Consider the following 27,778-nt stretch of genomic DNA (forward strand, 5'->3'; position numbering starts at 1 on the left):
ATTAATGATGGAGCTTTTCATTGCTCTAGTGCAGTGGTTTTCAAACGTTTTATAGTCCCGTACCCCTTCAAACATTCAACCTCCAGCTGCGTACCCCCTCTACAGTCGTGGCCAAAAGTTTTGAGAATGACACAAATATTAATTTCCACAAAGTTTGCTGCTTCAGTGTCTTTAGATATTTTTGTCAGATGTTACTATGGAATACTGAAGTATAATTACAAGCATTTCATAAGTGTCAAAGGCTTTTATTGTCAATTACATGAAGTTGATGCAGAGAGTCAATATTTGCGGTGTTGACCCTTCTTTTCAAGACCTCTGCAATCCGCCCTGGCATGCTGTCAATTAACTTCTGGGCCACATCCTGACTGATGGCAGCCCATTCTTGCATAATCAATGCTTGGAGTTTGTCAGAATTTGTGTTTTTTTGTTTGTCCACCCGCCTCTTTAGGATTGACTACAAGTTCTCAATGGGATTAAGGTCTGGGGAGTTTCCTGGCCATGGACCCAAAATATTGATGTTTTGTTCCCCGAGCCACTTAGTTATCACTTTTACCTTATGGCAAGGTGCTCCATCATGCTGGAAAAGGCATTGTTCGTCACCAAACTGTTCCTGGATGGTTGGGAGAAGTTGCTCTCGGAGGATGTGTTGGTACCATTCTTTATTCATGGCTGTGTTCTTAGGCAAAATTGTGAGTGAGCCCACTCCCTTGGCTGAGAAGCAACCCCACACATGAATGGTCTCAGGATGCTTTACTGTTGGCATGACACAGGACTGATGGTAGTGCTCACATTGTTTTCTCCGGACAAGCTTTTTTCCAGATGCCCCAAACAATCGGAAAGGGGATTCATCAGAGAAAATTACTTTACCCCAGTCCTCAGCAGTCCAATCCCTGTACCTTTGCAGAATATCAGTCTGTCCCTGATTTTTTTTTTATTTTTATTTATTTATTTATTTATTTTTCCTGGAGAGAAGTGGCTTCTTGGTTGGCCTTCTTGACAACAGGCCATCCTCCAAAAGTCTTCGCCTCACTGTGCTTGCATATGCACTCACACCTGCCTGCTGCCATTCCTGAGCAAGCTCTGTACTGGTGGTGCCCCGATCCCGCAGCTGAATCAACATTAGGAGACGGTCCTGGCACTTGCTGGACTTTCTTGGACGCCCTGAAGCCTTCTTGACAACAATTGAACCGCTCTCCTTGAAGTTCTTGATGATCCGATAAATGGTTGATTTAGGTGCAATCTTAATGGCAGCAATATCCTTGCCTCTGAAGCCCTTTTTGTGCAAAGCAATGATGACGGCACGTCAGGTAACCATGGTTGACAGAGGAAGAACAATGATTCAAAGCATCACCCTCTTTTTGAAGCTTCCAGTCTGTTATTCGAACTCAATCAGCATGACCGAGTGATCTCCAGCCTTGTCCTTGTCAACACTCACACCTGTGTTAACTTCTCTAGGGCCAGTGGGACGATTTCGTCCCACCTACGTAACAGCCAGTGGAATCCCGTGGCGCGCTATTCAAATACCTTTGAAATGCTATTACTTCAATTTCTGAAACATATGACTATTTTACACCATTTTAAAGACAAGACTCTCGTTAATCTAACCACACTGTCCGATTTCAAAAAGGCTTTACAACGAAAGCAAAACATTAGATTATGTCAGCAGAGTACCCAGCCAGAAATAATCAGACACCCATTTTTCAAGCTAGCATATAATGTCACATAAACCCAAACCACAGCTAAATGCAGCACTAACCTTTGATCTTCATCAGATGACAACCCTAGGACATTATGTTATACAATACATGCATGTTTTGTTCAATCAAGTTCATATTTATATCAAAAACCAGCTTTTTACATTAGCATGTGACTAGCATTCCGACCGAACACTGCCGGTGAATTTACTAAATTACTCACGATAAACGTTCACAAAAAACATAATTATTTTAAGAATTATAGATACAGAACTCCTCTATGCACTCGATATGTCCGATTTTAAAATAGCTTTTCGGTGAAAGCACATTTTGCAATATTCTAAGTAGATAGCCCGGCATCACAGGGCTAGCTATTTAGACACCCAGCATGTTTAGCACTCACCAAAGTCAGATTTACTATAAGAAAAATGTTATTACCTTTGCTGTTCTTCGTCAGAATGCACTCCCAGGACTTCTACTTCAATAACAAATGTTGGTTTGGTCCCAAATAATCCATTGTTATATCGAAATAGCGGCGTTTTGTTCGTGCGTTCAAGACACTATCCGAAAGGGTAAATAAGGGTGACGAGCATGGCGCATTTCGTGACAAAAAATGTCTAAATATTCCATTACCGTACTTCGAAGCATGTCAACCGCTGTTTAAAATCAATTTTTATGCAATTTTTCTCGTAAAAAAGCGATAATATTCCGACCGGGAATCTGCGTTTAGGTAAAAAGAGGAAAGAAAATAAAGCACGGGGTCGACTCGTGCACGCGCCTAAGCCCATTGTCCTCTGATCGGCCACTTGCCAAAAGCGTAAATGTGTTTCAGCCTGGGGCTGCCTCGATATCATTCAGTTTTTTCCCAGGCTCTGAGAGCCTATGGGAGCCGTAGGAAGTGTCACGTTACAGCAAAGATTCTCAGTCTTCAATAAAAAGAGCCAAGATGAACAACAACTTGTCAGACAGGCCACTTCCTATTCAGAATCTTCTCAGGTTTTTGGCTGTCATATGAGTTCTGTTATACTCACAGACACCATTCAAACAGTTTTAGAAACTTTAGGGTGTTTTCTATCCAAAGCCAATAATTATATGCATATTCTAGTTACTGGGCAGGAGTAGTAACCAGATTAAATCGGGTAAGTTTTTTATCCGGCCGTGTCAATACTGCCCCCTAGCCCTAACAGGTTAAGAAATTGTACCCTTTCTCTCATCTCTAACTACCAAGAAGCCTAAAAGAACAGGCTGAGTGGGCGGGGAGCTTATATTCATGAGCTCGCATTGACTGACAACTCTTTGAAACACCCTTGTGGTTGTTGCCAGATATTAAGGTAAAATAATGGTGAGACATCATTTGACAGAAAAAAAATATTTGCTCCATAAGCCTAATATAGGCATCCGGCCGCCCATTGATTCGTACAATTTGTAACACTCATCTTCCATCCGAATGCTTGAAAAGAACAATACAAAGTAAAAGTGAATTACTTAGGCTTTAGGAAATGCAACCAACTACAGAAATTGATGAGGGGGGGGGGGGACCCATGTAGCTGTGTCAATCAAGCAGGCTTCAGTCACCCACTTGGCTTCAGTCACCCCCAGGATTGAAGCTATGGCCTCCTCCTCATCAGGCCTCTCACACTGGGCAGACAGGGGTCCTGGGATGGACAGCTTCCCCACATATGGTGCTGGATCAATGGTGACCTCGTTGAAGAGGAGATCCAGGAGCCTGACTACGTAGCCTGTAATGTTTTTGAAGAGAAATGTTTGTTAAATGGGTAGTGAATGCTATCAGTTTGTTGATGTAGTGATCTACTCTTTCTACAATGTGTTTTCTAGTGTTTTTGAAGTACTCAATTTGAAATATGCAGTATTTGGTTGTGCACTTTTTATGAAATGTTTTAAATGTTTGTGTTAGGACTTTTTGTGTGCCTCAATTGATTTGAAATGAATAATATGTTGATGTCTGTCTTCACATGCTTCACAACATATCCCTCCTTTGACTTGGGAAAGCTGATTTTGTGTCACCGCATTCCTGCGGAGTGGTTGCCTTGGAAGCGGTGTAGACAGAGTAGATTAATATTTTACAAATGTTACATCTCCAGAATAAATCACTTATCTCCCGGATAACCGGTATTTCCCGCCAGAACCGGAAGCATCAATTCAAAAGCATTATAAAGCATATACAGTACATTCGGAAAGTGTTCAGTATTCCCTTGAATTTTTCCACATTTTGTTACGTTACAGCCTTATTCTAAAATTGATTACATTTTGTTTTTTTTCTTCATCAATGTACACACAATACCCCATAATGACAAAGCAAAAATGGGTAAAAAAAATAGAATGAAATATTAACTTTACATAAGTTTTCAGACCCTTTACTCAGTACTTTGTTGAAGCACCTTTAGCAGCGATTGCAGACTCAAGTCTTCATGGGTATGACGCTACAAGCTTGGTACACCTGTATTTGGGGAGTTTCTCCCATTCTTCTCTGCAGATCCTCTCAAACTCTGTCAGGTTGGATGGGGAGCATTGTTGCACAACTATTTTCAGGCCTCTCCAGGGATGTTTGATCGGTTTCAAGTCCGGGCTCTGGTTGGGCCACTCCGAAACTTGTCCCGAAGCCACTCCTGTATTGTCTTGACTGTGTGCTTAGGGTCGTTGTCCTGTTGGAAGGTAAACCTTCACCCCAGTCGGAGGTCCTGAGCGCTCTGGAGCAGGTTTTCATCAAGGATCTCTCTGTACTTTGCTCCGTTCATCTTTCCCTCGATCCTGACTAGTCTCCCACTCCCTGCCACTGAAAAACATCCCCACAGCATGATGCTGCGACCACCATGCTTCAACGTAGGGATGGTGCCAGGTTTCCTCCAGATGTGACGCTTGGCATTCAGGCCAAAGAGTTAAATCTTGGTTTCATCAGACCAGATAATCTTTTTTCTCATGGTCTGAGACACCTTTAGGTGCCTTTTGGTAAACTCCAAGCGGGTAGTCATGTGCCTTACTGAGGAGTGGTTTCCGTCTGGCCACTCTACCATAAAGGCCTGATTTGGTGGAGTGCTGCGGAGATGGTTGTCCTTCTAGAAGATTCTCCCATCTCCACAGAGGAACTCTGGAGCTCTGTCAGAGTGACCATCGGGTTCTTCCCTGACCAAGGCCTTTCTCTCCCAATTGCTCACTTTGGCCGGGCGGGCAGCTCTAGCAAGATTCTTGGTGGTTCCAAACTTTTTCCATTTAAGAATGATGGAGGCCACTGTTTTCTTGGGGACATTCAATGCTGTAGAATCTTTTTTGTACCCTTCCCCAGATCTGTGCCTCGACACAATCCTGTCTAGAAGCTCTACGGACAATTCCTTCGACCTCATGGCTTCGTTTTTGCTTTGCTGTCACTGCTGTCTTCATTCTACATAAAATAGTGTTAAATTAACACAATAGCATCCATTAACATCAGCGCGTGCCTTTTCTGGCATGCTGGTAAGTAGCTTGCTAGTTAAAAGTCACAACACAGATGGAAAGGGGTTAGTTACCAGTATTGTTCTACCACATTCTGCTTGAGGTATCTTACGGGTTGCCAAAAGTGTGCAACTGCAGCCTATAATTCGGGGACTTCCTGCATGTGGGCATGTCCCCCCCCCCCACTCGAGCATCCCATTGGTTCCTGCATGAACACCCCCCTCGAGCATGACATCTTCATGCTTGTGTGACACATTTGAATGAGGGTCCAAAGGGAAATAAAAGTATTATGAGTTTTCACCACTGCCTGTGATGTCATTTTTGCTAGCTACCTGTAGACAGTGTCCTTCGCTCCTGCCTGCTGAACACCTGCCCTCACCATTGTTAACAGCACTGCGGGAAAACAGTGCCCGACAGGCGGGGGCGAAGCACACTGTCTATGTGTCGCTCCTGCTAGTACAGCAGGCGGAAGGCTGGAGCAACACTGTGCGCTAACTAGCTGGCTACCTTGCTAGTTAGCGACACTGTGTGCTAGCTTGCTCGTTAGCTAACTAGCACACGATGTCGCCTCTCCTCCCACCTGATGTGTACCTGAAGGGTTTATCATTCCCGAGTGGCGCAGCGGTCTAAAGCACTACATCTCAGTGCTTGAGGCGTCACTACCAACACCCTTGTTTGAATTCAGGCTGTATCACATCCAGCCATGATTGGGAGTCCCATAGGGCGGCGCACAATTGGCCCACCGTCGTCCGAGTTTGGCCGGTGTAGGCCGTCATTTTAAATAAGAATTTGATCTTAACTGACTTGCCTAGTTAAATAAAGGTGAAATAAAATCAGCAGTTGGCATCCAACACTATGGTGCATTACCGCCATATACTGTACTGGAGCATCCCTGCCTCCTGCCTATGTACTGGAGTCATAACTTTAAAATGTACCAATAGAAGTATAAATATGGGGGTTCCTGCAAATGCCAGAATGCCCACATGCAGGAACACCACAAATTGCGGGCTACAGTTGCACCTTTCTCCGGTTCGTAAACAAAGCCATATGATGCGCACGTGATGACTGTTTTAAGGCGTTACTTATTTAAATTAGTTAAGATTCTATGATGCTACGATTGGTGTATAAAATGTCCATCTTTACCTGACGTTGCATAAAGCTAGAAATAATGCCTGCCTCCAGAATCCAAGCATATCACATGGGGCGAGGGGACCAGTAACTTTATGATCAACTTTGTCAATGTACCAGCTACAGTAATTTTTCATACTTGGGTCACCGTTTGGTACCTTTTTAAACAGAAGCAAACGGAAAGAAACAGGGAGGGACCTATCTGAATTTGTCCAATATAAATATTGTTGCACAACATTCTCTTTGGGCTAATGATTACACCCCTGCTCTTTCTCTTCGCTAATGATGCCAGTGTGCATTCAGTCTCCAGTCTGTTTACGTGTAGAGTATCCTAACCTAGGCCCTGCAGTACTGAAGGTGTGACATTGGAAATTCAAATGGTCAATTTGTCACATCCGTACCTTATATGGGTACGAGTGTAAAGGTTTATTAATTAAGCTAATAAACAGAAGTGATATTGGAAAGAGCAGGATACGGTTTTTCGTTTTGATGTGCATATCTGTTTACTTTCATCACCATTGCCCTTTCCGTCATTGTGCTTGTTGATGTGTTTTTGTTAGTCCTGAGTGTCTGGGACTGATTTGAGTGTACTTGCAGGAGACGTGGCTCAGCTAGTGTTGAGCAGTTCTGAGGGGGTGCGCCGGGTCAACACTGCCGGTATGGAGTATAGGGAGATGGCTGCTCACTTACTGGGACCAGGGCCTATGGCTGCCCTGACTGCAAACCGCACTGTCTACTGGGCAAGGCCAGGACAAGGCTCTATCTACAGGTACACATCTCAGAGAGTTAAACACTTTCTGAATCTGGCCCTTGTTAATATGAATGTTGACCACAGTTCTTTTGCTCTGTGAAATGGTACTAGATGTTAGTTCCCATACATTTGATCTGTCCTGCGTGTCCTTTAGGATCTCCATGGATGGGAAGCCCCTGGAGCCTGTCCTGCTGTTGAAAGGCCATGGTGCTGTCCTGGGTCTGGCTGTGGACTGGATCCATGAGCTTCTCTACTGGACCAACGCTGATACTCACTCCATCGATGTGGCCCGTCTGGACGTCTCTGCACAACGCCTCCTGATAGGAGGGCTGGCCATGCCCACTGGAGTGGCTGTGGAACCCTTGTTGGGGTAGGCTGGATTGGAAGTTCTCAATATTACTCATGGAGACCTATTGTATGCACACAGGTCATTGTGCTTTAAAAAAAAAAACGCAACTACATAATCAAATTCTAAATATTAGATATATATTTGTTTTTACAATGAAGAAATATTTATTCTCAATTTCAATAAGGATTTTCTATCTCAAACATGGCCTCCTATTAAAAAAATATAATAAAACATGAAATCTATCAGTTCACTGTAAAAATGTAAATTAGTAGGCCTTTGTAATTTGAGCTCAGTCTCCAGCTTGCACAGAGTTTCATAGGGTTTAGATAAACACTCGTTTAGATGGTTGAAAGTCTGATCCAATGTAGATCCAATGTAGTCATGGAGAGCTCCTGTTTCCCCAGGTTCTTGTTCTGGGCAGAAGGTGGCAGCTCCCCCAGGATTGAGCGTGCTGGCCTGGATGGAGAAGGCAGGCTGCCACTAATCACCTCAGCCATAAGGAACCCAGTCGCCATCTCTCTGGGTATGTTTGGCTGTTCTTTTATACATGTGTATTACACCAAACTGGTTTTATATTTCTTGAAGTGTAAGTGTTTGGCTTACTAGTTGGCCAAATGTAGTTTAATTTGGGATTTACAAAGACTCAAGGTTATTTTCGTAACCCAGGTTATCTGTAATTATGAGTGAGATATCTCACAGTGGGATTCATCAGAATCTATCAAAGTTTGAAGAACCATTCACACCAATCTGTCGGAGACAGACAAGTCCAGTGGCGATTGAGGTGAGCTCCTCCCTTCCCCATGCCTCTTATTCCTTGCTCTCTTGCAAGCAGGGGATATCTCACTCATAATATCAGAGAACCTGGGTTACGAAAGTATGAGCTCCGTAAATCCATTAGGGACGGAAAAAGACAATACAGACTCAAAATTGAATTGATGTTCGACAACTGACTCGCTACGCAGGTGGCAAGGACTACAGACTATCACAGACTACAAATGCAAATCCAGCATTACATTTGCATATCACTGGGACTGTGCTCCCACTCATCCAGGACATTACTCGAAGCGGTGCCTGAGGAAGACCGCAGCGTCTTCAAGGTCCCCACACACCCCAGCCACGAGCTGTTCACTCCCTTACCGTCGGGCAGACGGGATCGGAGCATGAGGTCTGATAACATGTTCAGAGACAGTTTCTATCTACAAGCCATCGGACTGGTGAACACTTGAACTGGACTGACCACCTGCTCTGATTCACCACACCTTAGCACACATGCACTCACGCACGCACACACCCACCCAGATATATACACACACACACACACACACACACACACACACACACACACACACACCGTAGGCGTCTGAATGACATGTTGTGATACCACCGCCTGACAAACATCTGCCTGACGCCTGCGTCTTAAAAAATAGCATTGAGCTCCAGTATATTGTTCATCTGCAGGCTATTATAATACGGTCAGCCTCTCAATTACGGGAGGGTCTGATTTGATTTTCTTTATTTTAGGTTCAAAATAAGCGTGTCTTCCTCTTACATGGTACTGCTGGCAACTGTAGCCTATTTTCAGTGCATGACTTGGGCAGGAGCTTACTAGAGCTGAGTACCGACACCTCAAATGTTATGCTGCTTGACTTCCTGCACCTCTTATAGAATATTAGCTGAAATGTTTTGTGGAGCTCCTGCACCTATTCCAGTCCAAGTCTAACACTGCCTATATTCCACATTTTATTTAGTTTTTTGGCACCGTTGCATTTGACGTAAACACCATGGAAATTATGCACTCCAATAGTAGTTATATGCAACATGCATCAATCCACAGTAGGCCTATCTAACAATGCATGTATCATCATCTAGCACAGGGCTTCTCAAACTCAGTCCTGGGGACCCCAAGGGGTGCACGTTTTGGTTGTTGCCCTAGCACTACACAGCTGATTCAAATAATCAAAGCTTGATTTCCAGGTGAAGCTGGTTGAGAGAATGCCAAGAGTGTGCAAAGCTGTCATCAAGGGAAAGGGTGGCAATTTTAATGAATATAAAATATATTTTGATTTGTTTAACACTTTTTTTGGTTACTACATGATTCCATATTCTACAATGTAGAAAATAGTACAAATAAAGAAAAACCCTTGAATGAGTAGATGTGTCCAAACCTTTTACTGGTAGTGTATATATTCCGGATTCTGACATTCCTCATTCCGAATTTTCTTAATTTCTTTAAACTTTCTAGATTATGCGCGTATTGTTTTGTATTGCTAGGTATTATTACTGCACTGTTGGAGCTAGAAACACAAGCATTTCACTGCACCTATGATAACATCTGCAAATATGTGTACGTGACTAATAAACTTTCATTTGATTTGATTTTAAATTGACTATGATCAACCCCTGATACCTGGGACATGAAAAACACAAGGCAGGGGCAATTCTAGCAGAAATATGTTGTAATTTATTCCCGCATTTACACGCACGTTCACGCGTTCAACAAAGCATCTGAACGTCAACGTACGCGTGAACAAACATGTCATCTGACATGTGAACGCGTAAGAAAGAAACGTGTTGCCATTGACAGTCCATGTTAATTTAAGACTGTTCCATAGGCACTCAGTTACCCGTTAGGTGACTTGGTGAGAGTCTCCGTATCACTAGCTACGTTAAGCTCAGTTTAGTCCCCTTTTCACTAGGGCTGTGAAATTCCAGGGACCTCACGATACGCTATTATTACCATACTTAAGTGTCGATATGATGTGGATTGCGATTCTCACAATTCTATATGGATTGCGATTCAATACTGTTATTTTATTGCGATTCCATTGTCCAAACATATTTCTCACTACATGTCTGCTACAGAGGGACAAGAGAGCCATGAGAAAACTAGTTTTGATCAGACATGGTAATAAGTGCTAAAAACAAATTGGCTCCCTATTTAAAAGGAAGATGGAAAATAAGCTATTAAGGAAAAATACTGGTGTTTTGCTGCAGGTACAGCCAACTTGCGCAAAAATAATATTGTGATATTGTGAAAACGATAGGATACGATACATTTGTATTATAAATTGTGCCTTGCTGCATTATACTAAAATGTTTATTCTATTCTACAGAGCCATTTACTTTATGTTCGTATTCTTATCTTTTATTATTTCTTATTGTTGTTGCATTGTTGAGAAGGTACCTGAAGGCAGGAGGGACCAAGGAAACCCTGGAAAAACCTGGGGCAAACTGTAGGCACGAATGGTAAATTGACAGTGCGTGGAGCTCAGGCGACCAGTAAAGCTTCTTTAAGGAGAGATCCTTCATCTCCACGCTTTCCTGCGGCTCGAAAGGCTGCTGGGAAATAGCCTCAAGCACAATAGACAGATCCCAAGACGGGCTAAATGCTTGGAAACTGGACGTAAGCGACAAGCTCCCTTCATGAAATGACACAAGGCGTTTTCCCCACTGTGTTATTGTCGAAGCCTATATGACAGTGCTAGATAGCGGCTAGATAGACCTTAACAGTGGAGAAAGCCTTCCCTCTGTCCAAAAAGGTCCAGCAAAAACCATAAAACCTTGAATACAGAGCATTGGTAAAAAATTATCAGGGTTTTTTTTTTGTCACACCACTTGTTTCCATACATAGAGTATGTAGAAGGGGCCCTGGTACTCTGGATAGTCTCTGACTGAGAGGCAGGCCTGTTGCATCCAGATTTAAAGTCTCATGAGCCGGGCACTGATGTCAGGGTGAGGGTGGAAAATCTCTCTGTTCGTTTGGGTCAGAAGATCTCTGCGTAACGGCAGTTGCCAAAGCTCGTCGTATAGCAGGGGGATGATCTCCGCTAACCAGAGCTTCCATGGCCATCGAGGGGCTACCAAGATGTAGGGATGAGCCGTGTGTAGTGAGAGTAGGTGTGTTCTTCTTCACAGAATAAGGCTGTGTAAGCGCAGATAAGCAAAGGCCACCCTTGGGCTTCATGTATGCTATCACAGTCGTATTGTCCATCCGGGCAATTCAGAAGGGTCAGTCACCACCTTCCTCGTCCACACTTCCCTTAGTGGAGTGCCATGAACGAAGATCAAGGGGTTCTTCCAGTGACGCAGAGCCGAGAGACATGTTGAGGTCACCCTTATCTTTCGATTGAGGTGAGGTCGTATACAAAGACATTGGGCAGACACCAACGCTGGAGGTTTCTCATTCTCAGTAGTTTAAGGGGTACTACTGACCCCAGCACTCAGAGACAGGCTTGAATAAGCTAAGTGGCCAACAGGCAGAGGCTAGCATAATTTGATTGATTCTCTGTAATAATGGTATGGGAATAATAATGCATTTTTATATTTTAAAGTGGTTTCTTGCATCAAACAACACAACATGTTCAATGTCAAGCCCTGCATGTTTTTTTTTCTTCAAAAGTCTCATGGAATGTAGTCCTACATTGAACACCACACATTGGCTGCTACTGTAGACTGAATGATAGAACAGCTATTTCCATGTTAAAATGTTATGGGATGCATTTTCTCCATTGTTTTTGATGGTAGTCCACTGGTAGGTCTACATTAGGATCAAATATCCACAGTAGTGAAAGTTAAAACTGACAAGTTAAAACTGTAACAAAGCGGGTACAGCCTCAGTGTTGCACAGAATTTTCACAACATTCAAGTTTGCATTCAGCAGACTTGACATTTTCTCAGTCCTGAAAATAATTTGAGTGAACATTGCTCGTGGGCTAGGAGCTTAGCTAGGTAGCACAATGCTAGCCAGTGGAAGCTAGACACGTCTCAGTAGCTAGCCGTGTGGCACTAGCCACAACAGAAGACAAAGGGTAGAAAAAGCGTGAAAAACTTCTGTCCTTATGAGGGTAGAGGCGTGACCTTTCTGTCTCCCGACAGACGTCTGATTGGTTCTTTGAGCTTCTAGAGATTCTGGTGAATCCCGCTGTGAGAAATCGAAACGAGTAATTGAAAGACAACTGTTTTTGATTACAAAACAGTGATGCAATTGATAAGATAGTACCACTAAAAAGTCAGAGTTGAATAGCGTGTGTTTTTCCTACAGACATGCCTCGACGACTCCTGTACTGGGTTGACTCAGGGATGCGCACCATCTCGAGGGTCGGGTTCGACGGGCAGCATCGCAAGACCGTGGTGGAGTCCAATGGATACCTGGACAGGCCCTTCGGATTGGCAGTGTTTGAGGTACGGACATCCAAATGACACTAAGGCCTTATTCTGTAGACCTTCTCCTGTTTCCTTTCCTTTAGTCTTTGAAGACTCATGATCACAGATCTGGAAAGACTGAAGTGGGGGGAAATAGTACAAATGTGGCTTAGACCTCAAGGGCATACTGCAATAGAGCATGTTTATGGTTTAGAATCCAGCCCTGTAAAGTTACAAACACAAAAGTTTGATAAAAGCTACTGTTCCATACACTCTGCTGCGCCCTGTTCCCTCACTTCTCTCTTCTCTCTATGTGTTTACTACAGCTAACAGGACACATGTATATTGCTGAGAAGCACAGTGGCAGCCTCTTTAGTCATTCTGCCCAATATCGGCTTGGCTTGGCTTGGTGGCCAAAGTACAATGTTTGGGATGCAAATCCAGATCCTAGTGTAATTTAATCATTGTGACCTGACTGATATTGCATTGTTGAGTGTGTGCCAGACCTATTGTCTGGAACAGGTTCACCAAGCTTCACCCAGTATATACTCCCAAGTGGCACAGTGGTCTAAGGTGCTGCATGGTTCAAATCCAGGCTGTATCACATCTGACCGTGATTGAGAGTCCCATAGGGCGCCGCACAATTGGCCCGACGGGGTAGGCCGTCATTGTAAATAAGAATTTGTTCTTAATGGACTTCCCTAGTTAAATAAAGGTTAAATATGCTATATGCAAAACACATATTTTAAATATACAATGGTTGGTATTGAAATCCTAGTTTGTGTCATTGAACTCATTGTTGATTCTATTCTCTGGAACAAGTTCACCAAGTCTTCACAGAAGACTGAAGCAGGGGAAATGGTATACCTTACATACTCCCCATTATTATAAAATGGCATCAAGGGCAGACGGTTTCTGGTTTGGCCCTCATTAATTATTCCATTGTTTGATGCACTCTAAAGTGTGGTATTCTGGATGTCGCCATATGTTCACTACTCTCTCACGTCTCTCAGGGACATGTATACTGGAGTGAACAGGACACCCACTCCATCTGTAGTGCTGACAAGCACAATGGCAGCCTCTTTAGAGTCATCCTGGCCAATATCACTTCCCCAGGCGGCTTGGTTCTCATTCACCCGGTTCTTCAACCAAAAGGTACGCATCTGTCAGCCCATCGAGTAAACTTTGATAATTGTGCTCAAGACACAAAGGTTTGGATTCAACCTTAGTCTGTGTCAATTAGTCTATGTTATCTGACTGATTTTACCTTACTGATGTTCCCAGGCCCTGCTATGTGTGGAAATAACGGCAGAGTTTGTCTATATGAGTGTGTGCCAGACCTTTTCTCTGCAACAAGCTCTCCCATCTTCACCTGCATTCCTCCAAAAGGGGGTAGCGGTGATGATGATGGTGAGTATGTGAAAGTGGAATGAATTGTGGTTATTACACAGTAGGGATTCATATTGTCTGGAAAATCTACAAATATTTCTTCCCGAGAAAATTGCAAGCCCTTCCCAGGCATCCCGAGATTCCCTTTCAAACTGGAAATGCTATTTAAAAGCATATAATACCAATGAAAAAAATCTGACATGATTATACCACTGTAAATTGAGAAATATCCACAGGAATCGAACTGTTTTATGTTGTATTTGTTGCAAAGTCACCACGCTATTTCATTGATGTAGCCTAGTTTTAGAGCTCCCGAGTGGCGCAGCGGTCTAAGTCACTGCATCTCAGTGGTTGAAGCATCACTACAGACACCCTGGTTTGATTCCAGGCTGTATCACAACCGGCCGTGATTGGGTGTCCCACAGGGTGGGGCACAATTGGCCCAGCGTCGTCGGGTTTGGACGGGGTATGCCGTCATTGTAAATAAGAATTTGTTCTTAACTGACTTGCCTAGTTCAATAAAGTTTTTTATATATATATATAAATGAAGGCCTATGGAGCACTGTTCAGCCGACTGGGAAAATATGATCAGTTTAATTACAGCCTGGAAATGAAATTGTATTTAGCCTAGGAGCCTAGCCAGCAGGAGGGCCCTTTGCTCTTCCATTGCACCTGGCTATCAGAGGAATTTGGGAAGGTTGTGGCTGATTTTACTTTATGATAACCCAGTTATTGTGGTGATTTTGCCAGAGGGTACATACTGTATCCGATGCTGCGCTAAACAAACCGATAAGCAAATATGGGCTATAGCAGAGATTTAGCACCATGAGATTCAGCACCATGGATAGTTCCATTGTTCAATTCCCTGTGAGTCAAACAAGGGATCTGTGGAATAACTTTAAAGTGTGTAATACAATATTATCCATCTACAATTTATGTTGTTAACCCTGGGAAAAATGGGCCTGAGAGGCTCACAGGGATATTGGTATCCACAGTACTTACGTTACAGCCTTATTCTAAAATGGATTAAATATTTTTTTCCCCTTCATCAATCTACACACAATACCCCATAATGACAAAGCAAAAACAGGTTTTTAGAAATGTTTGCAAATGTATAAAAAATTCTAAACAGAAATATCGCATTTACATAAGTATTCAGACCCTTTACTCAGTACTTTGTTGAAGGACCTTTGGCAGCGATGACAGCCTTGAGTCTTAGGTATGACTCTACAAGCTTGGCACACCTGTATTTGGGGAATTTCTCCCATTCTTCTCTGCAGATCCTCTCAAACTCTGTCAGGTTGGATGGGGAGCGTCACTGCTCAGCTATTTTCCGGTCTTTCCAGAAATGTTTGATCTGGTTCAAATCCGGGCTCTAGCTGGGTACTCAGACATTTAAAGACTTGCCCCGAAGCCACTTCTGCTTTGTCTTGGCTGTGTGCTTAGGGTTGTTGTCCTGTTGGAAGGTGAGCCTTCACCCCAGTCTGAGGTCTTGAGTGCTCGGAGCTGGTTTTCATTAAGGATATCTCTGTACTTTGCTCTGTTAGTTTTTCCTTCGATCCTGACTAGTCTCCCAGTGAAAAACATCCCCACAGCATGATGCTGCCACCACCATGCTTCACCGTAGGGATGGTGCCAGGTTTCCTCCAGACGTGACAATCTTGGTTTCATCAGACCAGAGAACTTGTTTCTCATGGTCTTGAGAGTCTTTAGGTGCCTTTTGGCAAACTCAAAGCGGGGCTTCCATCTGGCCACTCTACCATAAAGGCCTGATTGGTGGAGTGCTGCTGAGATGGTTGTCCTTCGTGAAGGTTCTCCCATCTCCACAGAGGAACTCTGGAGCTCTTTCAGAGTGACCATTGGGTTCTTGGTCACCTTCCTGACCAAGTCTCTTCTCCCTTGATTGCTCAGTTTTGCCGGGCGGCCAGCTCTAGAAAGAGTCTTGGTGGTTCCAAACTTCTTCCATTTAAGAATGATGGAGGCCACTTTGTACTTGGGGACCTTCAATGCTGCAGAAATGTTTTGGAATCCTTCCCCAGATCTGTGCCTCGACACAATCCTGTGTCAGAGCTCTAGGGACAATTCCTTCGACCTCATGGCTTGTTTTTTTTCTGAACTGTGGGAGCTTATATAGACAGGTTTTTCTAAATAATGTCCAATCAATTGAATTTACCACAGGTGGACTCCAATCAAGTTGTAGAAGCATCTCAAGGATTATCAATTGAACAGGATGCACCTGAACTCAATTTAGAGTCTCATAGCAAATGGTCTGAGTACTTATGTAAATAATGTATCTGTTTTCCTAAAAACCTGTTTTCGTTTGGCATTGTGGGGTACTGTTTGTAGATGGATTAAATAAAAGCACAGGAAAATAATTCTATGAACTGTATGGATTCACTACTGTAAGTCGCTCTGGATTAGAGCGTCTGCTAAATGACTAAAATGTAAATGTAAAACATTTTCCTCAATTTTAGAATAAGGCTGTAACGTAAAAAAAATTGAAAAAGTCAAGGGGTCTGAATAGTTTCCGAATGCACTGTATATTTTTTTCAAATGCACTGTAATTTAAGCTTTAAAAGTGCAAAGATTTCTCTCTGCCTCATGGTAAAATGTGTATAATTACAGGATATTGGCTTTAAAGCTGCAACAACGAAAACATTTCTCTGCCCCAAGACAAAATGAATTGCAGGAAATTAGCTTGCATACTGCAAAATATTTTCTTTGATGGCAAGAGATGAGCCTTTAAAATCTTATTTCCCAGGGCACAAGACTTGGTTTGTCTGGCCATGCACTGCCGAAGTCATAGTAAAACTCCTTATATGCTTTTTTTTTTTTATCTCACTCAAGTTGTGTTCTGATTATGGTCGTTCCCTGATGAATTTGCTATCACAAAAGGGGTCCCCGGACCCAAAAGGTTTGAGAACCCTTGCGCTCGAACACCACAAGCACAGTCGTGTGATTCACAAAAATGTAATGATGACAAATACTTTACTCAGTTGGTCACTCCCATAGAATTCTATGGTCAGACCACCTAAGGCCAACTTTGACTGTTTGATATCCCAGGCGTATATGCGCTGTGTGCAATAGCCTGGGGACGAGGTTAAAAGATAGTCAACAATGCAAGTTATACGCCATGAAAGTGACGTTTTCTAATGGGGACTTGACTTTGTGTTTAGTAGCATAAATAGGTGGGCTGGTAGTGTTGTAATCGCTGGTCTAATGTGAAAGTGAAGTCAGATAGTTGAAATGTATTTTTGCATAGAAATGGTATATTATTGTTCCCTAGATCCTGTCTGTTTTGGGAGGAATTAGGAAGGAGCTTTGTCAGGAGATCTTAAGCTCCCGGTTTACTGGTGTTAAATCCCTATTGAAAAATAGGGGTAGGGTTGTAGAGAATCATAGGACCATGAATATAATAAGAAACCTTAGGTGCTGGCTTAAGGCTGGTAGCAACCACTACAGAATATCAGGTCCGAACAAGGATGAGGTGGATGTCCAGGCTAAGGGGAGTTTAATGGAAGAAGATTCACACATCTGACCACTCATGGTTCAGATAACTGAGAATCTTGTCCAGTGATAACTGACATTAACTATGTGGTCGTTTAGATGCACGCACAATTAAACATCAGACATACAGGGATTCAGTCCACAGTAGGAAAAGTTCAGCAGGAGGGAAAACTGTGGAAGTGCTCATCAGGATGGGGAAAGCACGTTTCTGACCACACAGCATGCTGGGGTCATAGACTAACTGCAACTGAAGTCCCGGGAATCAAGGCCACTGATAGGCTGAACGAGATGTGGTGGTAAGTATTTGGCGTAACCTTGACCAATAAGACACTAACAAAAGTGTGGGTCCTCTGAATGGGAGACTAAGCTGTCCGACTAGAACTAGCCAGACGGGATGGCTAGAATCAGCTGACTGAAGCTGGCCATATTAACACCTATGACGTAGTTAACCTTTTAAGATAATAACATGTCACATTTCCACCTGCAAATGTCAGTTACGAAAGAGTAGAAATGAAGGGGGAAAAAATGCAAAGTAGCTTTTTAGCACAACCGGTGCGGCCATTTGTTGCGTGTAGAACTTCCTGTATTACGATTGGCTCTCGTACGCAAGGTTAACAACAATATCAAAAACATTAACAATACAAAAGCTATTCTCATCCTTGAAAACTGATGTCCCATAACCTTTGAAAATTGCATTTGTTGAAACATTTTCCATTTGTTATTCTTTGTGATTACTTGATTGCGGACTTGTTCTTTTCCTTTTTTAGATACAGTCGTTTCTCACACTCTTCCAGCCCCAGCGCTGTCTGATACAACCTATGCTGGAATCCTTTCGCTCATAGGTAGGTTTTGTAGTATATTTAGCAATGAATCCATTATATTTAGATCCCTTATGGTCTGTTTATATCATGTCATCTGTGGAACTGTATTAATGATATTGCTCAGATGTAAAGAAATATCAAATGATGACCATTTCATGTAAATATGGTTATAAGTGTCAGTACTTATGGTTTATAGAAATGGCAGCTTATTGTTTATATACAAAAAACGGTAACACTTTATTTTAAGGTACACATAATAGCCACTAATTTGTAGTTTATACGTGTCTATATAAGTAGCCGTTAAGGCCTTTTATTATGTCTTATTAGTCCTATAAGGTGTGCCCCTTTCTGTCCAATGTGGTCCTTTCTGGACAATATTTCAGCAAGTAAGAATAAGGTAACACTTTAGTATAGGGAACACACCTTAAAGCACTATGCCTTAGTTAGTTCCACATTGAGACAGCATACTAAGAGTCAGTTTTTTGTTTAACTTACTCTTAAAGGTCCAGTGCAGCCATTTTTATCTCAATATCAAATCATTTCTGGGTAACAGTTAAGTACCTTATTGTGATTGATTTAAGTTAAAATGGTCAAAAAGGGGCCTCCTGAGGGGCCCAGCGGTCTAAGTCAATGCATGGCAGTGCTTGAGGCGTCACTACAGACCCGGGTTCGACCGCAGCCTGCCGTGACCGAGAGACCCATGAGGATGCGCACAACTGGCCCAGCGTCGTTCGGGTTATGCCACCAGGCAGGCCAAACCTCCATCCCATCAAAACAGGCAAAATTGTCCAAAAAATATTTTCAAACAGCTCTTACACTAAAAGGGCATTATCATAATTTCACAATTTGACAGTATTATTCCAAACTCCATGTGGAAATGTATATAAAACACAGAAAAATCACGTTTTTGACTGCACTGGGCCTTTTAAATACTGTCTTTTTTATTATGACTAACAATTAGGTTATTAAGGATTGGCCTTTTAACACGTCATTGAATAAGAATACACTTAATTAAGGACTAATATATGGCTAATAAGACATAGATATTACTTATTACCTTACTTATATACATGCTTAGAAACTATAAAGTATGTGTACCTTTAAAATAAAGTGCAAAACGAACCAGTCTATTTTCTGCCCAGTTGTCCTCAGTGTGCTATTGGCGGGGGTGGTGTTGTGGTGGTGGAGGGAGGAGTTCAGGCCCTCGAGGACACACAACCTCCAAGACTTCTCCCTGAAGGAGTCCCAGGATCCCCTCATCCAGGCACCAGCCAGGGGCATGGAGGTTTGTCCTGTCAAGGTAAGCTCTGCCAATGAACAGGACGAGTCCGTGGGATTCCTGGTAAAACAGATAATAGATCTCAATAAGAATGAAAGATAAATTAATTCCTTTAAAAAAAAAAAAAGTTGGATTTCCTTTAATAAATAAAGGATTCATTAATTTAATATAATGTAATTGAGTATGTTTGCATGTAAACTAATAATTTGATATTAACTGATTATGCCGTTATGGCATTAGTCATGTAAACACTTTCATCTTAATCGGTGTAAGCATACGGCGATTAAAACACCTGGTTTTCTGAGCAATCTTTCAAATGATTAGGACATGTAAAAGCCTTAACCAGAGTTCTAGTGGTGTGTTTGATCTGCACATGTTCAAGCACGAGCAGCGGGAGCTTCCTTCTTTTGTGCGAGTGAAGTGAGTTCAGAAAAACTGAAAGTATGCATCTTAGAAAGAGTTTTCACATGCAAACTTTATATGGCCAAACTAAGAATCAAATATGCTCCACAAAAATAACATGGTCGGTGTGGTAGAACGTTTATTATGATTGGCCATTTTCTGCATTTATCAAAAGTCCATCAGGTAGCCTGATTTCAGGTGTGTCCATGTAAACAGGATTATTAGGGAAATCCTTCTTCTTGCAAAGCATGTAAACGTTTAAATCAAACTATTATATGAATCGGACTATTCACAATAATTATATTATTGTGTTCATTGACTCCAAGGACCCTGGTGTCTCATAACCGTGCCTCACCTGACAGACTGCCCTCTGTTAAAATGCTTAAGTGGTGAATGTGATCTCTATGCTTATTAAACTGCCATCTTCTCCTCAGGACACTTTGCTTAAGATGGACTTGGACCATTACTGAGTGTCTTAAGTCATTTGTGTAAGAGACATAGGTGTCCAGCTGTGCTCCCACCCCTCCCGGTGCCAGCAGTCCCTGGAACCTGGAGTCTCATCAGGTTATCTGGCAAAAGGGAGTGAGAAGAAGAGAGGAGGCGTCTTGCAGCACTTCCCCATGATGACCTGTGGTCCTCCCAGGGCCTAATTCAACCTCAATGTTGATTTAATTTGAGTTGTGGCCCATTTAAAGCCTGGATCAAGTCCACATCAGTTTCAGTGAAGGCTAAAAATGTACTTAAACAATTGACTTGAAAATTACTTGAGCAACTTGTACAAGATTTTCTGTGAGGATTTTTCCCAAGTCATTGCGTTTTCTAACTTGACTGGAGTTTAATTGGAAATGACCCCAGCCTTGGGGTCCTGAAGCATATCAGTGATTAGCTACAGGTGTCCAGCCTATGTGAGATACTGTACCCATCATGCATACACTTGAATTGTGACAAGATCTGAATGTCTTTTTGCAATCGGTTGACTAGTCTATATGTTCAAACTAATCCCCATATTCCGTCAGGGCATGGACTCTACAAGGTGTCAAATGCATTCCACAGTGATGCTGGCCAATGTTGACACCAATGCTTCCCACAGTTGTGGCAAGTTGGCTGGATATCATTTGGGTGATGAACAATTCTTGATACACACTGGAAACTGTTGAGTGTGAAAAACCCTGCAGCGTTGCAGTTCTTGGCACTCAAATCAGCGTGCCTTGCACCTACTACCATACCCCGTTCAAAGGGTCTTAAGTATTTTGTCTTGCCCTTTCATCCTCTGAATGGCACACATACACAATCCATGTCTCAAGACTTGAAAATGATTCTTTAACCTGTCTCCTCCCATTCATCTACACAGATTGAAGTAGATTTAACAAGTGACATCAATAAGAGATCAGTCTATGGCATGGAAAGAGCAGGTGTTCCCAATGTTTTGTACACTCAGTGTATATGTTTATATACAGTGCATTCAGAAAATATTCAGACCCCTCGACTTTCTCCACATTTTGTTACGTTAGTCTTTTTCTAAAATGGTCAAGGGGTCTGAATACTTTCCGAATGCACTGTACATAATTGATTCTCACACATAATTAATCACTCCATTCGTTTCAGTATTATGCAAAACTATGAGCCAGCCTAACAATTTGTGGAGTGTAGAATGTCTTGTCATTGATTCATCACATAATATGAGTGTATTTCAAGAGACATGGGTTTTACATTCACTCTCTACTCTTATCTGGTGTTCTGAGATCAACTGTTGTTGAGATGTGTTTTTACTGTAACTTGTTTTACTGTAACGTGGCCACAAGGGTCTAAGGTGGCTCTGACGTTGAAGTAGAGCACTCACTCAACGCTGTAATCGAGTCATTCACACTGGTCTGCCTTGTTTAGATCAGTTGCTGTGTCTTCATTGACAAACAATGTTTTGTTTGATTATTGTAAATTATTTGCTGTCCTTTCAAATAGTTTATTATTAGGCTTTTTGTTATTTGAGGTGTCAGGCAATACTTGTCATTGCCACAATAAAAAGTACAGTATGTCTGAAATCTATTTTGCTGATTTTAAATTCTATGAATATAGTTTAAATCCATGGAACCTTAAAACTACGGAAGTGTATTAGGTCCAAGTGAAGAGCAAAAATAATAAAACGGTGACGGTGGTAATTAGATATTTTTATGCACGCATATTACCTTCTCTTGAAATACTAGAGTAAAGTCTGAATTGATTGTTGAGAATAAAGACTAAATTACATTTCGTGAATAAATTGGCAATATTTCGATAAAGCTGCACACGCTCACTCGCGCTCACACACACACGGTATCCCCAAAGCAATACCATTCTAATGGCTATAGTGTGTGGGGGGGTTATATCTGATAACAGCAATTCTACGGTCCATTATTATGACTTAACAGCTCCAGCCACTACTAGTAGCCTCTAAGGTGAGAAAGTGGTAGCTTAAGTTAGCGGTGTAGTTGAGTAAAATAGTTTTGGGATAACTTATGCTTCCTTCATTCCTCCCATCCTTGAAGACATTACCGATAGTGAAAGGATATTTTACGCTAAGCTACCAACCAAGTCAGATCAGTGATTTTATTTATTTATTTTCAAACAGCGCTTTTTAAGATGAGCTGCTTTGCACATGCAGGAGTGGTCCTTGCGTTGCCTCTCCTCCCATAGACACGTTTGCGTAAAATACCTGTTTCATTCCTCCCGCAGCCGTTGTTGGATAGGCCTATAATTTACTTTCACATGCCCACTGTAATGTACTATTAGCCTACAGGTTAGGGTACTCTATCTAGTGGTCCGCTATAGGTTTATAATGGCCTGCAAAATATTGGTGTTGTAGCGAATTTGGAGAGCAGCTCGACATGGACACATACTGTACACACACGCATAGCCCCCGGTCTCAAGGATCCCAAGATAATTCGTTTCATTGGGTGCTCATGTAGGCTACTAGCCTATAGTCGTTAGAAGGATAGTTGCCACGAGGGGGAAATGCTACTCTTAATAAAGCACCATGGCTTCCTGAGTGGTGCAGCGGTCTAGAGGCGTCACTACAGACCCGGGTTCGATCCCAGGCTGTGTCGCATTCGGCCGTGACTGGGAGACCCATGAGGCGGCGCACAATTGGCCCAGTGTCGTTAGGGGAGGGGTTTGCCGGGATGTCCTTATCCCATCACACTCTAGCGACTCCTTGTGGAGGACATTGGTGCGGCTGGCTTCTGGGTGAAGTAGGCAGTGTATCAGGAACCAGTTCCGGCTTGGCAGGGTCGTGCTTCGGAGGACGCTTGGTTCTCGACCTTCCCCTCTCCAAAGTCCATACGGGAGTTGCACCGATGGGACAAGACTGTAACTACCAATTGGGGAGACAAAGGGGTAAATAAAGCACCATGGATAAACTCGTTAATAGTTGCCATTATGCACATATTCTGAACTTCCCTTATGTCACACTTTCACTTTACATATAGATTTTTCAGTATTGGTATATCTATTAAGACCTATTTAAATATTGATGAATAGATTAAATTAATAGATAAAATATTACACTTCCTTTTTGCTAAATTAATTTATTACTGATAGAATACACTGAGCAGTTATGACAACTTGTCACACAGTATGGGGCAAGTTGTCACAATGTTATCTGTGGTGTTAGTGCAAACAGTTGGAGCGTTATGCATCACTTGATACTATTTGAAGTAAGAATGTCCTCAATAAAAGCTAACTACATGATTGCAAGTATATCTCATTTCACTGCTTATTGGAGGTAATTGCAGTTTGTGGTAAATCCTGATAAATGAACTGAACACAATAATAAATGACAATGTCAATGTTTCTTTATTATGCTTAAGGTGCCACGCAGATGTGCAAGATCAGGAACAAACTGCCTACGAAGCTGGGCACAGTGTGCAGTTTGGATAGTGATATTGATATTCCCTAGGGCTGCTACTGTCGTGGAGGACTCGAAGTCAAAGTTAATGAAGCAATTTTTTATTAACGCATGTAGAGGTTCATAAACTCAATACAAACCTGATGAAACTCAAAAGGGGATGTTCCCTTTCAGTCCTTTTATACTGCTACACAAACAAGTCATATAAACATGGTTGGTTCCTGTATGTGACTGATTTATACAACACAAGGCTTCTTACCTTGAAACTGAGATATTGTATAACTTCTTCTAGTTCCCAGAGCAATGTTCTGGGCGTACTGCCAATTGCTTATAAGTGATACTGTGGTTTAATCCTTTGTGCAGTCAACCGACAAGAAAATGTCCATCACACTACTGATATTCCCTAGGGTTGTTCAGCATTCAAAATTACTTGTAGATCAATGACTCAACACAGTTACATGCTTAGTTAGACACTGAAGGAGAGGACACATCGGTTATCACAAAATATTAGATAATTTCGGAAGGTAGAAAGTATACTGAACAAAACTATCAACGCAACATGCAACATTTTAGAAGATTTTACTGAGTTACAGTCCATATAAGGAAATCAGTCAATTGAAATAAATTCATTAGGCCATAATCTAGGGATTTCACATGACTAGGAATATAGATTTGCATCTGTTGGTAGGGCTAACGTTAGCAGTTTAGCAGGGCTAATATAAGCAGGCTAGTTGTCTAGCAACCTTGCAAGCTGATGTGTAACAATACATTCATAAAGTATTTGCTTGTAAATAGGACTGAAAATGTAATTGAAACCAGTAGTTATGAGTGCAAACGATTTTGTTTCATTTTAAGTTATACATTTAAAGTTATTTCAGTTGGAGTTTACATTATAGGGAATATGCTGGCTTGCCGGGTCCTCCATATGATATCAAACCCTGCAAAAACGTTTTCCAGGTGTAGGGGGTGCGTACTGGTGGAAGAGAAGTCAGGCGCAGGAGAGCAAAAACAGATTTACAATGGCGCAGTTTAATACATTAAACCACGGTAAACAGAACAATAAATGAATGGGTAAACAAAACCCGTTACACACCAGCATAACGTGCACAAGCACTCCAATAAACAATTCCGGACAAGGACATGGGGGGAACAGAGGGTCAAATACACATGTAATGATGGAATTGAAACCAGGTGTGTGGGAAGACAAGACAAAACAAATAGAAAATGAAAGGTGGATCGGCGATGGCTAGAAGACCGAACGAACAAGGAGAGGGACCGACTTCGGCGGAAGTCGTGACACCAGGCATGACTTTGACATTTTTCAAGGAACATAAATGGAACCTGGAACGAAAGTTAATTTAAAAGCAAGGAAACCTGTTAATAATGTTATTTTACGCTCCAGGCATTGTTTCTAGTCCCACAACAAAATACAACAAAGCGCCTATACAACGCCCTCACTCTGTCACTCAGAAACGTGTTCCAGTCTGAATGCAAGCTGAAAAAATTTGCTTGTACGTGGAAAATAATTTTGGTTCAAACCCCTGGTTTGAAAAATAAAGAATGTAATAAAAGTGAGGTGTAACTTTGCGTCAGGACTTTTGATGTGTATACTAATGCAAATCCATATATTACATGTGGTAACGTTTATGTTACCTACCCATTAAGTAGGTTGCTGATGACGCAAAATCAGGTCCAGTAGAGTGGATTAAGGTGGCAGGGATTACTGAATGATTGTCAGTGGCACCAATGACTCTTAACTGTCTATGGCTGCATTCTGCCCCTCTCTTGCCACACATTGAAACTGTCAACTACATTGTTCCCAGTTAACATTACATTTGAAGAGGTTTATTATACGATTGTACCATTTACATATTCAAGTCTGAATAAAAAAAATCTCTGCCATTGACCGAGGAAGATGAAAGTTAACTGGTTCAGGATGTGGAAAGTTGTCACAAGATGAGACAACAATGCAGTGAGTGAGAGATATGGAATCTGACTGTGGCCCTGCTCAGACAACACCTAGCCCCTACACTAGGCACTGGAATCTGACTGTGGCCCTGTTTAGACACAAACCCTAGTCCCTATACTAGGCACTGGAATCTGACTGTGGCCCTGTTCAGACACAAACCCTAGTCCCTATACTAGGCACTGGCCGTGTCCGAAATCTGGCTTGCCTACTACTTACTTAAACGGCATACTGTGTACTAATCGTACTATGTCTTAACTGTTTAGTAAAACGTATGCAGTATGCCAAGGCCGAAACGTACTACTTTTGGTGCGTTCAAGACAACTGGGAATTCTGAAACAAAACGAGCTCAGACTGGCACAATCCGGACGTTGTTGTTCTTCAGATCGGATAAGTCGGAGCTCCAGGATGATGACAGAGTTTCTGACTTGTAATTCCGAGTTGGATGACCGTTCAAACCGATTTTTCTCAGTTGGAGCAAGTTCCCCCTCCCCCTTTTTTTGGTCACGACCCCATTTTGTTATCTGACCCCAACCAAGTGAAAAAAAATCGTAATTAACAGCCAATGTTTACTTTTTTCATTGTGGATATGGCAGTCGATTCCAAAACATTCTAACAGTATTTCTGAACTCACCATCATATACTTCTAATGTGGGGCTATGACAGTCAATTGGAAATTAGTCTAACATAAGAGAAATGATCTCACCATGATGAATGAGATGGGTGTGCTTGATGCATGTTGCGTCATAGCTTCTCAATGTTAGGGGGCGTGGTCGACAGTGCGCACATCATCCACCTCGTCTCTTGTGTTACATCCAACCTGGATCGATATGTTTTTAATGCAGAGAGCACTGAATCAGTGCACCATGTGTTGTAATGCTCCAAGGGAGACAGCACAGTATTCCCTTTGAGTCTGGAACCAAAACTCCTCCATAGTGACCTGTGAATGCATTCTCTGCAGCATTCAGTCACATGGCAGCTCGATCAGCTGTCTGATTTCACTTACCAGCATGTCAACTGATCACTGTCAAACTCACTCATCTGTAGATTTTGGGGGGGGGGGGGGGGGTATTTTCCCTGCATGCATTCAGTTCCCAAAATATGTCTGTCACATAGGCAAGTAGACACCTTTTATTTTCATTACACAGAAATTCAGCAGTCTGTTTGTACATCCATTGCGAATGCCTCTCTCCAATTTGAAAAATCTTTCCAATACCTACCAAGCCTCGGTGTGAAACAGAACATTGTCGTGCTCTGATCCCATATCTCCACATAGTTTTGCGAACAGGCATGCGATATGTATTTTGCAATCGAAGTTACCTGCTGCATATCTCAGAGTTCTGCGCTCAGCTCTTTTGCTGCCAGTTGTTCTCTGTGTATCCATTATAGCTCAGTGGGTGTATCACACAATGCGTCCATATGGCAGAGGGAGACAAATTCATAACTAGAATGCAGAGGCCTGCCCGCCGTCCCGGGATAAATGGAGCACCATATGTGCAAAAGCCCATCAATCTATTTTTCGTCAATTTAGCCAAGCAGCAAACATCTCCTGTGCCGTTTAATGCTCGGGAATCATGAGTCAGAACAATATGTCCTAGTTTAATAGTATCCCCGCCATGAAGCAAACAAAAGTTAATGCATGGGCATCTCGGCCCCCACAGCTAATGTCCATTTGGTTAAGATGGGGGATTTTTAAGTCATTCAGTCAGAGTTTCCTCTAGATTGCTAGCTACAGCTGTCTCTATGGTGGTACCACAGTGTTCAATTCTCGGGCCGACTCTTTTCTCTGTATATATCAATGATGTCGCTCTTGTTGCGGGTGATTCCTTGATCCACCTCTAGGCAGACGACACCATTCTGTATACATCTGGCCCTTCTTTGGACACTGAGTTAACAAACCTCCAAACGAGCTTCAATGCCATACAACACTCCTTCCGTGGCCTCCAATTGCTCTTAAACGCTAGTAAACTAAATGCATGCTCTTCAAGTGATCGCTGCCCTCACCCACCCGCCCGCCCGCCCA

At 42.3% G+C, this 27,778-nt stretch overlaps 1 protein-coding gene across 1 annotated transcript in view; it reads left to right on the forward strand.

The window, feature by feature from the left end:
* Positions 1-21,952, forward strand: part of LOC106613653 (low-density lipoprotein receptor) — a 32,186-nt gene extending 10,234 nt beyond the window's left edge. The window contains exons 6-14 of the mRNA XM_014216140.3: positions 6,867-7,038; positions 7,175-7,390; positions 7,774-7,892; positions 12,411-12,550; positions 13,525-13,666; positions 13,796-13,921; positions 18,175-18,249; positions 19,371-19,528; positions 20,344-21,952. Coding sequence (XP_014071615.1) covers positions 6,867-7,038; positions 7,175-7,390; positions 7,774-7,892; positions 12,411-12,550; positions 13,525-13,666; positions 13,796-13,921; positions 18,175-18,249; positions 19,371-19,528; positions 20,344-20,379 — 1,184 coding nt within the window. The 3' untranslated portion in view covers positions 20,380-21,952. The remainder of the gene's footprint in view (positions 1-6,866; positions 7,039-7,174; positions 7,391-7,773; positions 7,893-12,410; positions 12,551-13,524; positions 13,667-13,795; positions 13,922-18,174; positions 18,250-19,370; positions 19,529-20,343) is intronic.
* Positions 21,953-27,778: the final 5,826 nt, after the last annotated feature.

Source organism: Salmo salar, chromosome 10 (genome assembly GCF_965601325.2).
Source record: "Salmo salar chromosome 10, fSalSal1, whole genome shotgun sequence".
NCBI classification, from domain to species: domain Eukaryota; kingdom Metazoa; phylum Chordata; class Actinopteri; order Salmoniformes; family Salmonidae; genus Salmo; species Salmo salar.